This window comes from Budorcas taxicolor, chromosome 16 (genome assembly GCF_023091745.1).
Source record: "Budorcas taxicolor isolate Tak-1 chromosome 16, Takin1.1, whole genome shotgun sequence".
Classification (NCBI taxonomy): domain Eukaryota; kingdom Metazoa; phylum Chordata; class Mammalia; order Artiodactyla; family Bovidae; genus Budorcas; species Budorcas taxicolor.
In genome coordinates this window covers 8,284,113-8,299,452 of record NC_068925.1, presented here as the reverse complement: position 1 = coordinate 8,299,452, position 15,340 = coordinate 8,284,113, and the positions used below count along the sequence as shown (strand labels likewise).

General features: G+C 37.9%; 1 protein-coding gene across 1 annotated transcript in view; it reads right to left on the bottom strand.

Moving 5' to 3' along the window:
- Window positions 1-15,340, bottom strand: part of KCNT2 (potassium sodium-activated channel subfamily T member 2) — a 436,616-nt gene that overhangs the window by 117,554 nt on the left and 303,722 nt on the right. Inside the window, exons 15-16 of the mRNA XM_052653896.1 lie at window positions 4,176-4,325; window positions 3,002-3,231 (exon numbers count right to left, since the gene is read on the bottom strand). Coding sequence (XP_052509856.1) covers window positions 3,002-3,231; window positions 4,176-4,325 — 380 coding nt within the window. The remainder of the gene's footprint in view (window positions 1-3,001; window positions 3,232-4,175; window positions 4,326-15,340) is intronic.

The window sequence follows — 15,340 nt, the reverse complement described above, 5'->3', positions numbered from 1 at the left end:
TGCTTTGCTGAAAACCCTGTGATGACTCCTACTTCACTCCAAGTAGAAGCTACAACTCTTACATTGACTTCAAGAGCCCAGCATGATCTGGCCCCTTTTTACCTCTCTCCCTACCTCTCCTGCACCCTTACCATCAGATTACTGTGTTTGCATCATGAGGGCCCCTTTATTGATCCTGGAGCACATCAATCAGGTTCCTACCCCTCCTGTAGGGCCCTTGTACCAGCTATTATCTCTCCCAGGAATGCTTTTCCTTCAGATATTCACAGGCATAATGCCCCTATTTTCTTCAAGTATCTTCTCAAATGCCACCTTTTCATTGAGGGCTACAAGCCACCTAAAAATTCAATTGTCCTAGAATTCATTCACGCTTTTTGCTAACTCTGTTTTCTTCTCACTTTTATCTTACTACTTATCACCTTCTAATCTACTAAATACTTTACTTATTTTTATATGTATTGTTTATGGCCAGACTTCCCCATGATACAATGTTAGCTCTGGAAGCAAGGAATTTTCATATGTTCTCTAATTAATCACAATTACTTCTTCTTAATTTGGAGTATAACTGCTTTACCATGTGTGTTAGTTTCTGCTGTACAAAGAAGTGAATCAGCTACATGTATACATATAGACCCTCCCTCCTGAGTCACACTCCCTCCCCATCCCCAGCCATCTAGGTCACCACAGAGCACCGAGCTCAGTTCCCTGTTTTGCAGCAGCTTCACACTAGCTATCTATTTTACATATCATAGTGCATATATGTCAATGTTACTCTGTCCATGTGTCCCACCCTCCCATCACAAATACTTGTGAGAGTTCCTGGCATGGACTAGGTACTCAACAAGTAATTCTTAGACATGTGAAACCAACAAGTAAAACGTCTATAGAAGATAAAATATGTTGTATCAGTGACAATCTGAGTTATCTAACAAAGTCCAAGCAGGGCCATGAAATATGTCTCAGAGGGAGTGATATTAAGACTAAGATGGAAATGATTAGAAGTAGTTACATAAGCAAAGTTGGGGGCTGGGGAGTAGATCCTCTCAGAGGAAACAGTGCATCAAGGCCCACTGGTAAAAAACCATTAGGAAAGACTGAAATGAATTAATATGATTGGGGCTAAGGAGAGCAATTGAAGGGATGATGAAAAGCTATTAGTGAAGACTAAAAGAAATTTAATATGATTGGGACTTAGGATAGCAACTGAAGGAATGGTAAAATGTGGGACTAAAAACATAAGAAGGAATTATTTTAAAGAGATACTTAAAAGTGATCATGTAATTTATCTTCTAAATGAGGGTATTCCTAAGAATCAAAGTGGATTTCTATTCATAATGACACCAGGACAATGTATATAATCTGGTACTGTCCTGGGAACACAAGGACTGCTTCAAGTTTAAAAAAAAAAATAGAGAGATTTTGTTCATCCAATTGGAAACCATTTTATAGTATAAAATTTAGGTTTTTTTCCCAATAGCTAATTGGAAAAGATTAAAGATTAATGCAGGAGCGTGATTATAACATTATGTAAAAATTGTTACTCTGGTAGCAAGGTGGAGAAGAGTGCAGGGCAGCAAGGCTGGAGGCATCAAGAGACTAGGGGGATTCTGGAGTGGAAGGACAGGACGACGGAGACTCAGACCAACCGAACTGAGCATGGACATGGCAACGAATGACTTTAGAGGCCACTTGATCAAATTTAGTGGAATTCAGTGAAATACAAAGTATAAGAAGAGAAGAATAGTGAAACATGAGAATTCTGTCATTACAAATCAAAGGATGATGATATCACACTTTTTAGCAAAAAAAAAAAAAAAAAATGAAGGAGGAAATTGTTTTGAATGAATATAGAAAGATTAGCTTAATTTGAATATACCACACTGGTTTTTCCAATGCTTGTTTGACTTTTCCAAATAGCCCGTGGACAGTTGAATATGTTGCTGTGAAAAGAGATTTAAGGTCATGATTTAGGTAAGGGGATCATCAATTTATGGAAAAGAACTGAATCTTTACGAGCAGACGTGACAATTTTGGGAAAATGAATGTGCAGGGTGCAGAGGTAATAGCTCTAGAGCATTTTAGGAACACGGTCAATATTGTCACACACTGTGACGATCCCACTGGATTTAGTGAGGAGAGTGGAGCGGTGGCCTTGCCAGAGCAGTTTCAGGGGTATACTGGTTGCAGATTTCAGACTGAACTGGTAGAGACATGAGGGAATGGTAAGATTTCAAGCCAGCAACTGAAGCCAACACTTGGAATCGATCTGTGAAGATGTGAAGGCATGAGGTCCAGAAGCGTGTGTGTGTGTGTGTGTGTGTGTGTGTGTGTGGAGAGAGAGAGACATGAAAAGAGTCAGAGAGAGAGAAGCAGGGAGGAAGAATGAATTGGTGATTTTAAAACAAAATAAGAGTTCAAGTAATGAGGATTAATAAAAAAGTGAAGTCTCTAAGAGGGAAATGGAGAATGGCTTGCTGCATAAGTGAGGCTATTTATATTAAAATATTATAAGCTAAAAGAAGGAACACATTTTCCTTGTGACAGAAACTAAGTGCATGTAGGTTTGTATGTGGTTTGGTGACAAAATTTAATGGAAGTTCTTATTTGTCTGAATCTTTTAAAAAAATTTCTGTGTCACAGAAGCTAACTTCAGTAAGAATTAGATAAAAGATTGTGGAGTCTAGGGAAACAGAGAGAGAATCTGAAAGAGCCATTATTGATAACTGAATGTAAAACTTACAAAGAAATACAGAAGTGTCTGGTGTTTATATTCTAATCAGATATATGAAACTATTGTTTGAAACTTTGAACTATTTAATTTCTTACCAGTTTAACAAATTAGCAATTTTGTTCTATATATTTAGTTATTTAGTTACACCAAGTTTGTAATACCCACAAGTATATTTTAAATTTGACCTTGGAATTTTGAGCAAAACAAATATACTTATTATTCTTTTTAAAGAAGGAAATTAATTATATTTTCAAATTTATTTATACTTACCCATGCTGGCAATTATGCTATGTACAGGCAATCTAGATGGTCCATGATAAAATGACCTTGGTACATTGCTTTTTTTCTGATGGTCATGGTTTTTAAATGCTGAATTCTCTTCTTTGGTAATATTAATATAAAAACATGTATCTGTGGCATTCATAATATATCGAGGACCTGGATTCAGCAAAATGTTTTTATTATCCTCCCTCCTAATACCAATCAAGCAGACACCAAACCTTAATTTAAAAAAGAAAATAAAGGAGTTTAAGTTTAAAGTTCAGCAAAGATCTTAGTATTTTTCTTAAGCTTGCATGTTAAGAAAATAAGTAAACTATTAAAAGGCAAAGGAAAATTTAAACCACAAATAGGAAGATTTTAAAGCTTGAAAAGATCCTGTAAGTTCAAAGTTCTTGTCTTTATAGAATAAAACAAACCAAAAAAAACCCCAATATCGTTAGTGTGTTGTGAAATCAATTTGGATACTTAAGACTATATATATATATATTTTTAATAAAAAAGAATGGAATAAAAGATAAAAGAAAACATCAAAGTAAATATCATTTAGTAAGGGCTTTTTTTTTTTGGTAAATTTTGTGTTTATACTGGGTCTTACCATCAAATGTACATCTTAATTTGGCCATAAAATAAAACAGTATTTTAATTAACACTTTAAAATTTAGATCTATATAAAAGATTCATTTTCTTGTGATTTTCTACAGCATTAAAATGTTTTTAAAGATAATTGAAAAGATGTTAAAGTCAATACTGGGCTTCCCTGGTGCCTCAGACAGTAAAGAATCTGCCTGCAATACAGGAGACCTGGGTTTGATCCCTGGATCAAGAAGATCCCCTGGAGAAGGGAATGGCAACCCGCTCCAGAATTCTTGCCTGGAGAAGTCCACGGAGAGAGGAGCCTGGTGGGCTGTAGTCCAAGGGGTTGCAAAGAGTTGGACATGATTGAGTGAATAACGCTTTCACTTTCAGTCAATATTCCTACTAAATTATACTTTATACCCAAGAATCTTAACTTGTAGAGACCATACAAAAGGTGAGAATTCAAATGTCTCAAAAATTATGATAATAATTCAAAAATACTTCAATATGAGCACCAATATGGGTTGCATTATGTAAAACTGGATGTAAATTAATATTTTAATTCCATTCTGAGATGGAAACATACTTTTTGTGTGCATGAAAAGAAGCATATGTGAAGCTCTTTCCTTCATATTCAGCAAAAAATGTGCTTTCTTCCAGAACGATGTGGTACACTTCATTCCCAGAGCATCTGCCATACATCTTCTGCCATTGTTCTGGTGACTGCTGGCCTTCTCTGCAACAAAAGCACACACACATACACACACACAGAGACAAACAGTGAATGTGGCTCAAAGCACAGTCGCTGTCCTACATGCTCTAGAGTTTCCCAACTTCAGGGAGGAACAAGCACGGTTCAAAGAAGTATCTGTGTGGTGTTCAAAGTGATGACGTGATCACCAAATATTTACAAAGAGTCACCTACAAGAATTTCGAAACTACAGAATATAGATGCTTGCTAAATGGCAAATTCTTTAAAAGAATTTCACAACCCAATTAATAAAAGCATTTGTTGTGATCATGAACCAGTGAGCTGTAGCAACTGAATTTTAGACTTCGTTTATGTATATCATGTCATGCACAGCCTGTATATAATACTTGTCTTATAGTCTCAATAATATAGCCCACTAAATCCCACTTAAAATAGCTGCTTGGCCCCTGTATGTTTTTGACTTTGCTTTGTATTTAAAATTATAAATATATATATATCTCAACTTATCAGTTTGATTTCATTAAAAGAATACTCTTTATTTCTGTCCAAATCATAGCAATGGCATCCTCCCAATTGTGTAGAAGTTAACAAAAGATACGTTTTGTGATAAAAGAATCTCTTAAAGAGATTTTCAAAAGTACTTTTTAAAAAGAAGATAAGTTTATCACAGAAAATGTAGTTTCTTCCCACCCCCCTCCAGAATAGCCTGCTCAGTGGCTTTAGAAATGTATCAAAAAATCAACTTATGCAAAATTTATTGTAAAGATACATGAATGATTTCCCATTTTGTACAATAAATTCCACTTGGTGAGTAAAGCTTATGAACTCTGTTAAGTACAAGAAATACACATTCTAGAATAAATGTATACATTTATAAAAATAAAAATATTTCACCATAATCTCTGTAGCTTCTGCACAGATTAAAGTCATATCTATCATATTTTTAACTGAGTTTTATTTGAAGGGTTACTGGGAGATAAGCATTTATAAATATTTTCAAAATGTAAGTTTTTTTTTTTTTAATGTATATTTTCCAGGTATGTTTCATTTGTACTTCATCCCTTCTTGAAAGTAAAAGTCGCTCAGTCTTGTCCAACTCTTTGTGACACCATGGACTGTGGAATTCTATAGGCCAGAATACTGGAGTGGGTTGCCATTCCCTTCTCCAGGGGATCTTCCCAACCCATGGATCAAACCCAGGTCTCCTGCACTGCAGGTGGATACTGCTGAGCCACAAGGGAAGCCCAAGAATACTGGAATGGGTAGCCTATCCCTTCTCTAGCAGATCTTCCTGACCCAGGAATCAAACTGGGGTCTCCTGCATTGCAGGCGGATTCTTTACCAACTAAGCTATCAGGGAAGCTTAAGACTTAAGATCTTGGGCCTTGGAGTCGGACTGCCTGATCTGAACCCTAACTCTACAATCTTGGGTGAGTTATTTAACTTCTCTATGATACTTTATTTCTGAAAAAAATTATCAGTGTTACTGGGTTGAATTAAATGAGATAGTACAAATAAATAATTTAACAGTATAAATTAATCATTTAGCAGATTTGGGGAGCATAGTAATATTCAGTAAATGTTAGTTTACATTATTATTTTGCCTGTATATCTTCTTCATTGCTGAATTTTGGAGCCACTTTCAACATTCCTAGTCAACAATATGAACAATATTACTCTTAAAGCCTTTACCCTTTTTTTCTATAATATTAATATATTTTTGGAAATAGGAAAATATAAAACAAAACACATTTGACCATGGAATACATATGGCTACATCTAACTACTGTTTCCTAAGAATGATTATTTTTGGTGGAGAACACCTTTCCTTTGACAAGTAAAAACAAAGCTATCTTTGATATGTACCATACTGCTGCTTGGCAAGATAGCACTTGGCAAAGACAGAATCCATTTAAAGGGCTGAAAACACGAGAGAAGGGGCCAGTAATTCATCAGGGTTTGTTTGGCATCTGAAAGGCAGCATAGGGTCAAATAATAGTCGCATAAGGGCACTAAGAGCTGTTCAAGCGAATCACAAATCTAACTCCAGCTGCTGAAATGGAAATGCAATGTGGTAACTTGGAAGGAAACAGAAAAGGAGGGATTTGGACAAGGATGATTGTAATGAATTTCCTTAAATCACTTGCTTGTTTTCATGATATTTCGTAATGGTACCTTTTTACCAAACATTTTTTGAATGAGTCTCTAATTTCAGCTAATTGTAAATACACAGAATTTTTTCCTTTTCACTTCGTGTTAATTGCTTGAGAAATGTTGGAACTTAGCCACTCCATCTTTTACTGATGGGTACGTCTGGGTCTCACTTATTAATTCCTACATGAAATATTTATTGAGCACTTGGGATGTGCCAAGAAAAGTTCTAGATTTCAAGGCTAAGGCAGTTGACAAAAGGGCAGAAATGTTTTCTTTCTTGAAGCCTCTAGTGAAGGAAAACTGGCAGTAAAACAAATTATGTGTTGGAAGTGGTAAGTGGTAGGGAGAAAAAAGAGGGAAATTTTCAGGGCTAGGTTGGAAAATAAATGCATAATCGAAGAAGACCTCCCTGAGAGAATAACATCTAAGTAAAAAATAGATGGGGAAACAGTAGAAAGAGTGTCAGACTTTATTTTTTGGGGCTCCAAAATCACTGCAGATGGTGACTGCAGCCATGAAATTAAAAGACGCTTACTTCTTGGAAGAAAAGTTATGACCAACCTAGATAGTATATTCAAAAGCAGAGACATTACTTTGCCGACTAAGGTCCGGCTAGTCAAGGCTATGGTTTTTCCTGTGGTCATGTATGGATGTGAGAGTTGGACTGTGAAGAAGGCTGAGCACTGAAGAATCAATGCTTTTGAACTGTGGTGTTGGAGAAGACTCCTGAGAGTCCCTTGGACTGCAAGGAGATCCAACCAGTCCATTCTGAAGGAGATCAACCCTGGGATTTCTTTGGAAGGAATGACGCTAAAGCTGAAACTCCAGTACTTTGGACACCTCATGCGGAGTTGACTCATTGGAAAGACTCTGATGCTGGGAGAGATTGGGGGCAGGAGGAGAAGGGGACGACCGAGGATGAGATGGCTGGATGGCATCACTGACTCGATGGACGTGAGTCTGAGTGAACTCCGGGAGTTGGTGATGGACAGGGAGGCCTGGTGTGCTGTGATTCACGGGGTTGCAAAGAGTCGGACACGACTGAGGGAATGAACTGAACTGAACTGAACTGAAAAATCCTGAGAAGAGTGAAAGAGATAACCATAGCAGAGAAGACTGTTTAAGGCAGAAGCAACAGTAAGCACTTCCCTAGGGCAGCGCGGTGCCTGGTGTGGCTGAGGAAGAGCAAGGAGGAGGCAGAAATGAGGCCAGAGGAATAACTAGTAGGGAAACGGGTCACACAGGGATTTCTAAAATCTTATGATCATGTTGGGCTTTATTGGGAAAATTTGCAAAGATTCTGATTTATATTTTGCGGAAAATCCCTCTGGTCATTGTTCTGAGAATAGACTGAAGCAGTGGCAATGATCAGTGAGGACTTTACCACAAAGATCCAACCAGAAGGTGATGGCTTTGGATCAGGGGAGATTCTGGGCATGTTCTGAAGGTGGACCTAGGTGTATTTGCTGACGGAAAAGAAAAATAGGAATAAACACCTTAAGGATCGAATGGCCATCAGAAACACAAAAATTAAATGATTGAATGAGTGAATAAATAAATAAATTCCATACCGCTAAAAGTGAAAATGCAAGAACTAATGCTTAGTGAGCATCATGGGGAAATGTCATATACAAAATACAAAATGTTCAAAGAATTAAGTAGCTCTAGGTAGGGTATTTAGTGAACTAGATCCTAGGGAGAAGACAGGTAAATCAGAGATCATATATGCGGGCTTCAGAAACACTTGAAATAAAAAACATTTCGAATGCTAGGTTCATGGATGCTCATGATAATATTCTTGTGCACTTAAGTGTCTGAAATAGATGTTAAAAATGAAATGCATGTTCACAAAAGTGAACAAAAAAACCAAAACTAGTAAGGATTTTAAGTTTTTGTTGATACAATTTTTCACTGCTACCTTTCAAAGCAGCATTATAGGGTATATTATACACCCCCACCCCCTCTTTACCAATATTTTGAGAGTAACATTTTATTTAGGGAGAAAGTAATATTTTCCCTTCATACTATGATGAATGTATCAACTTTTTTCCAAATGGTTACCCAGTTATTCAATTTATTGAATAGTCCAATTTTTTAATCAATGATTTAACAACTCCATTATCAAACACCAAATTCCTAGGTGCCTATGGGCCTCTACCTCAAATTTCTAGTCTGTCAAGTTGATTTGCCTTTGTCCATTCCCTAACACTACACTATATCAACTATTTTAGGTACAAAATTGTTCTAAAATACATCAGGCTAATCCCTCTCTTTATTGTTCTGCTTCAAAATTTTTCTTGCTATTTTGGTTTCTTCATTTTTCCATATGAACTTGAAATCAGCTTGATTACTTGAAAAAGAGTATTGTTGATATGATTATTGGACTGATTAATAAATCTGGGTGAAACTGACATTTTTGTGATACTGACATAACTTCATTTGTATGCTTATTACTTGTCTCTGTCTGCCACCATCTCTCACTCAGCATGAAGCAGAATGTAAACACTATAAATTCTCAGACCACTGTCTATCTTGTTTTCTGTGGGATCTCCAGTAACCAGAGCACTTTACAGAATACAGTGAAGTGAGCTCAAAACATATTTGCTTAATGACAGAATTTTATTCTTCTGACAATCTTTAAGATGCATGCTAGCATTATGCCCATCACATAGATAAAGAAACTGAGGATCAGTGGTTTCAAGTCTTTGGTATTGCCAGCATGGATAGAAGAGTCTGTGACAAACACTGCCTTTGTTCAGAAGCTTCAGTTCTGAACACTCTAATATTCAGTGTGAATGTGTAGCTGTTCTATTTCTTTTCTTTGGGGTACTAGAATTTGGGAAATAGATGGGGAAACAGTGGAAACAGAGTCAGACTTTATTTTTGGGGGCTCCAAAATCACTGCAGATGGTGACTGCAGCCATGAAATTAAAAGACGCTTACTCCTTGGAAGAAAAGTTATGACCAACCTAGATAGCATATTGAAAACCAGAGACATTACTTTGCCAACAAAGGTCAGTCTAGTCAAGGCTATGGTTTTTCCAGTGGTCATGTATGGATGAGAGAGTTGGACTGTGAAGAAACCTGAGCACAGAAGAATTGAGGCTTTTGAACTGTGGTGTTGGAGAAGACTCTTGAGAGTCCCTTGGACTGTAAGGAGATTCAACCAGTCCGTTCTAAAGGAGATCAGCCCTGGGTGTTCTTTGGAAGCAATGATGCTAAAGCTGAAACTCCAGTACTTTGGCCACCTTACGCGAAGAGTTGACTCATTGGAAAAGACTTTGATGCTGGGAGGGATTGGGGACAGGAGGAGAAGGGGACAACAGAGGGTGAGATGGCTGGATGGCATCACTGACTCGATGGACGTGAGTCTGAGTGAACTCCGGGAGATGGTGATGGACAGGGAGGCCTGGTATGCTGTGATTCATGGGGTCACAAAGAGTCAGACACGACTGAGCAACTGAACTGACTGACTGACTAGAATTTGAGAGCCAAATTTTACTCCAACCTTTATTAATAATACAGGGCATTTCATAGCCTATAGATTTGTTAAAAAAACAAAGCATAAACCTCTTGTTTTCAACTTATCTTTCATCTTTTCCTACTTCATGTATCTGGGCAGACTTAAGATTATTTTTTAATGAGACAAAAATAATCATAAAGCTGAGTAAATGATCTATTTCCGTTTTATACAAGAGAATTCTACCACTTAAATAACTCTTGAATGTACCACTTACCCTTTTCTCCATCATCAACTCTTACACTCTTAAAATATTCCTACTCCATTTCCTTGCCTCTTATATGGATTTGTGCTACAATAAGAGTGAATTTCAAAATCTCAAATCACTTCAGGTCACTTTCCTGTTAAAAATAATTAAACAGTTTCCTCCTCCCATCTGAAAAAGGTAAACTTTCTCACCATCATTACCAATCCCTCCTGACCTATGCCATGCCTGTCTTCCAAATTTCATCTGTCATTTTTGTCTCTTTTCTCTTGGGTGCTCCAGCAAACTTTAGTTTCCCCTGATCAAGAAACTCTCTTACCAGGTCTTCTAACCTGTTCCTTCTTCTGCCTATGTCCTCCTCATTCTTGGACCCACAGTTCAGTTATTACTCTTTCAGCCATGCAGTGGTGGCTTCATGATAGTATAACATTAAATTATATTAACTGTGAAGAAGGCTGAGCGTCCAAGAATTGATGCTTTTGAACTGTGGTGTTGGAGAAGACTCTTGAGACTCCCTTGGACTGCAAGGAGATCCAACCAGTCCATTCTGAAGGAGATCAACCCTGGGATTTCTTTGGAAGGAATGATGCTAAAGCTGAAACTCCAGTACTTTGGCCACCTCATGCGAAGAGTTGACTCATTGGAAAAGACTCTCATGCTGGGAGGGATTGGGGGCAGGAGGAAAAGGGGACAACCCAGGATGAGATGGCTGGATGGGATCACTGACTGGATGGACGTGAGTCTGAGTGAACTCCGGGAGATGGTGGTGGACAGGGAGGCCTGGTGTGCTGTGATTTATGGGGTCGCAAAGAGTCGGACACGACTGAGTGACTGAACTGAACTGAACTGAACTGAACTGAATCCTTAATGTCTTGCTTCCTTGTGAAATAGGCTCCATGGGACAAAGGATCATCTCTTGTTTACTGTGCTATCTCTGAGATAAGACATCTGGTCTGACAGAGTAAGTCTTAATAAATGTTTTATTAAATGAACAGAGTATAACCTAACAGTGTTCTTCATGCTCAATTACTAAATTTTCTGCTTTTCTAATTATATAATTCCTTTCTCCTTCACCAAAATCATTTTTTATGTCTTATCAATTACTTTCCCTATGATGGATTTCCTATTAGAATGAGGAGAAAAAGCCTTCATTGATTTCATAATTATAAATGGACATGAAATGATCTTAACCTCAGCAGCAGTAAAAAACACGAAAGATACTAAGGACAAAAAGCAAAGAATGAAAAGCTTCATGAAAATTATGAAAAGCCATTTAAGAAAGATTTACTCTGTGTTTACATGAATCAAATGACCATTTAGGGAAGACAGTCTGCTTCTGCATTTACTTACTGTTAGCCTCAAAGTAAACTCCAGCATGTAAAATAATATAGCCTATAGTTTATGTTTCTGACCCTTTACAGGCTGCTTTACCATACTGACTGGTAATGCAGTAGTAATTGCATTATATAGTAACTGACTATATAGTAACTGACTGGAAATTAAATAGTAATAAATTCTTCCTAGACAGGTTTATGTCTACCTTAATTTTCAAAATAATGCCAGCTCCAGTTCTTAGAAAAGGTGTTAGTAGAAAAAAGAAAGGAAATAAAAGAACATAAAAAGAAAATATTATACTAGGAAAATAGAGGAAACACAGAATAAAAGCTTGTGCTCGATGCTTGGAAAAAAATCTCTATTTTCCCTGAACAAAGGGTCATGCTGTGAAAATTCATAAATCCAATACCATAGTCATGAGAGCCTTAGAAAAGCTTCAGTGCACATCCCAGGACCAAAGGAGGCTTACGCCTGCTCCTTTCTGCATGCTTAAACCCTAAACAAAAGTGTTACATACATATACACATATATTTGGAAAAAGAAAGGAGAAGTATAAGGAGAGGTGATAGAGAGCTGTTTATGAGAAAACAAACAAAAATGTCTGGTGAAGTAAATTGCAACTTTCATGTCAAAATTTTCAAGACTCTGTAGCCTTCACCCAAGCTCTTTCAAATCTCCAATTCCTGTCCAGTAATAATAATGTTCTGAGGAGCTCCCACTTCTGTTCAATGATTAGAAAGCTCTGTCTCATCTGATTTGAAAGTCAAATCTTCCCAGCTGAGGCTAATTCTCCCTGGACTGCTGCGGCTCTGAAGTGACTCACACTGGTCATCAAAGGCATCTCCTAGAGTCATGTGAACATGTTCGTGGGGTGTGGTGGGGTGGGGCCTGTGTACCAACCCTGGGAAGGAAAAAATTCCTGTCCACTCTGTCTAACCTACTTCCCGGACAGATTACAGCCTTTGGCTTCTTGGGTTTCCTCACCTCGTAGCGGTGTTGTAGCCACGCGTTCTGGGAAACAAACTCACTCAGAAGGACAATGCAGATAGTGGAGTGCAGTTTATTACACCGGCGGGCCCAAGGCCGAATCTCCTCTTAGCCAAGGACCCTGACCAGCGTTTGTGAAAATCTTGTATACCCCATGTGTATGTGTCTGAACCCACCACTCCAAATTCCGTGAGACTTACATAAACCAAGGAAAATACAATCCCAATAACCCCATCATTCACGTGCTATGTGCTCATGTGCTCAGACAGTCAAACCATTAGCCAATAATCAATAAACCTGAGGTTACACTCTGATAGATACAGAAAAATTTATGGCCTGTCTGGAGCAAGGGGGTGATTAGTGTATGTTTTCTCTTAGGCGATGAGTAACCTAGATATGATCTTCAAGGTTCCCCGGTCTGGAGGGGTTCTTATCCTTCTGTTGTTGTTTTCATAGGCACTAAACACAGAGTTCAGAGTCCATTGGAAAGGTGGCCAAGCATGGTCAGCATGAACAGCCCTAAGATGGAGTCCAGGCCCTATGAATTCCTTCTTCAGCAGCACCCTTAGACAGGGTACCACAGAGAGAACATAGATCTTTTCAAGCCATCAGCTCTGATGCTGGAAACCCATGCATGGAAGTGAAGGTTCTGCCATCTCTCTCTCTTTGATTCTTTTTTTCCTCATTTTCAAATCAGAAAACTGCATACACCAATGTCCAACTGAGGAACGACATACTGGTCCCTGCTTTCTGCAGACACACCTTATTCTCCATGAGGATTAATTAGGTCATTTCATGAACTTCATTTCATGAGGCTAGTGAAAATGAAATTGTTAGTCACTCAGTTGTGTCCAACTCTTTGCCACTCCCAGGCAAGAATACTGGATTGGGTTGCCATTCCCTTCTCCAGGGGATCATCCTGACCCAGGGATTGCAACCTGAACCCAGGTCTCCTGCACTGAAGGCAGATTATTTACCATCTGCACAACCAAGGTAGGTGCAAACACAGTGTGCTGCTCTACTGGCCTTCTCTGATCTTTTCTTTCTATGGAAGGGTGGGGAGATGAGAAAATGGGATACTTGACTCTTTTTCCTCCTTGGTTTTAGATTGTGGTCACCAATCTTGGGACAAGCTGAGAAGTCCCTCTCATGACCAGAAAAGGCCAGAAGTGGGTGGTGACCCGATTCCTGGAAGCCACATCCCTTCCCCCAAATAGTTGAATAATCCTCTCACTCACTGGCATATGAAATTATCCAGCCTATAAAACTAACCACCCAGTATTTTAGGTCTGTCTCTGAGATGGACCATATTCTGTCTATGGAATGTGTATCTCTCTAAATAAACCTACTTTCACTTAAAAAAAATAAAAAGAAATTTGAAATAAGTTATGTTTGTTTTATTCTGCTTATTGTGCCCCAGTTAGAAATATCACTTGCTCCAGTTAACTTTTCAGGGGTGCATAAATTAAAGTTGACAAATGATTTTGCTTTTCTTTCAAATGCAAAGTGCACATCCCTGGTTAATCCATGATTACACTTTCAAGGTAAGTGAAAGTGAAAATGAAAGTTGCTCAGTCACATCCAGCTCTTTGCTGACCCCATGGACTATACCCCAGGGAATTCTCCAGGCCAGAATACTGGAGCAGGTAGCCTTTCCCTTCTCCAGGGGATCTTCCCAACCCAGGGATCAAACCCAGGTCTTCCACATTTCAGGTGGATTCTTTACCAGCTGAGCCACAAGGGAAGCCCAAGAATACTGGAGTGGGTAGCCTATCCCTTCTGCAGCGTATCTTTCCGACCCAGGAATCAAACTGGGGTCTCCTGCATCGCAGGCGGATTCTTTACCAACTGAGCTATCAGGGATGGGTATTTATTGCCAGAGAATAAATTCACTCACATACCATCTCCTGTGTTGCAACAAAACCAACCCACTGGAACAGGACCATCAAATAGTAAGTGCTTGGGTCTGCAACTGTAGAAATGTGCTTCCTAGGCCATTGAATGCAGTAAAAGAATCTGATATGGTTTTGATTTTCAAAGTTTCCCCAATCAACTTTTCCCAAAAGGAGAAAATAAGAATCTAACTGGAATTTCCTGTTCCAGATGCAATACCCTGAAGTCTTATTATACTGCACTCTCTGTTCTTATTTCAGGAATGTACTGAATTACCCCACTCAGTAATGTGTGCATTAAAAAAAAAATAGCATAAAAGCTTACTTGACTGACAGTTTCCTATTTCTATGAAGGTGATTTTTTTGTAAAATTCATACTAATAACTTTTTGAAGGTAAAATTGAATTTTTGTGTTCATATCTTCTTCATGTATTTAAAGATACCACAAAAACAAAGGTAAACTATAGAGTGCAGGCAGGCATTACTGCCTTCACGGTTGTACAGTGAAATTATTAGTGGAAATCCTTCTGCTATCTTGAACAACTCTGCATTATAAATATCACATTTAGTTTCGCTAGTACATTTTGTTCTTTTCAAACCTAAATAATGTATTTAAATATACAATAAATGGTGTTTCAGATTCACTAAAATTGACACAGATTGCCAAGTTAACTGCTTTTATATATTTATTTTTATTACCAAATGAAATTATTTTCACCTCCATGGGAGTAAAGAACATATTGTCACAAGGTATGTTTGGTATAAATACCCATTCATCGATATATAATAAAAGGCTTTACATATAACTAGGGGAAATCTTTGCCTTAGGAAAAGGATGCCGTTTAAATTTATAATTGCAGAATTAGATAAGATAAAGTTCCCTTATTGGTGCTTTAATTTAAAGAGGATAAGAAACTATATTTGTTGCTTCATTATATTAGGTTGA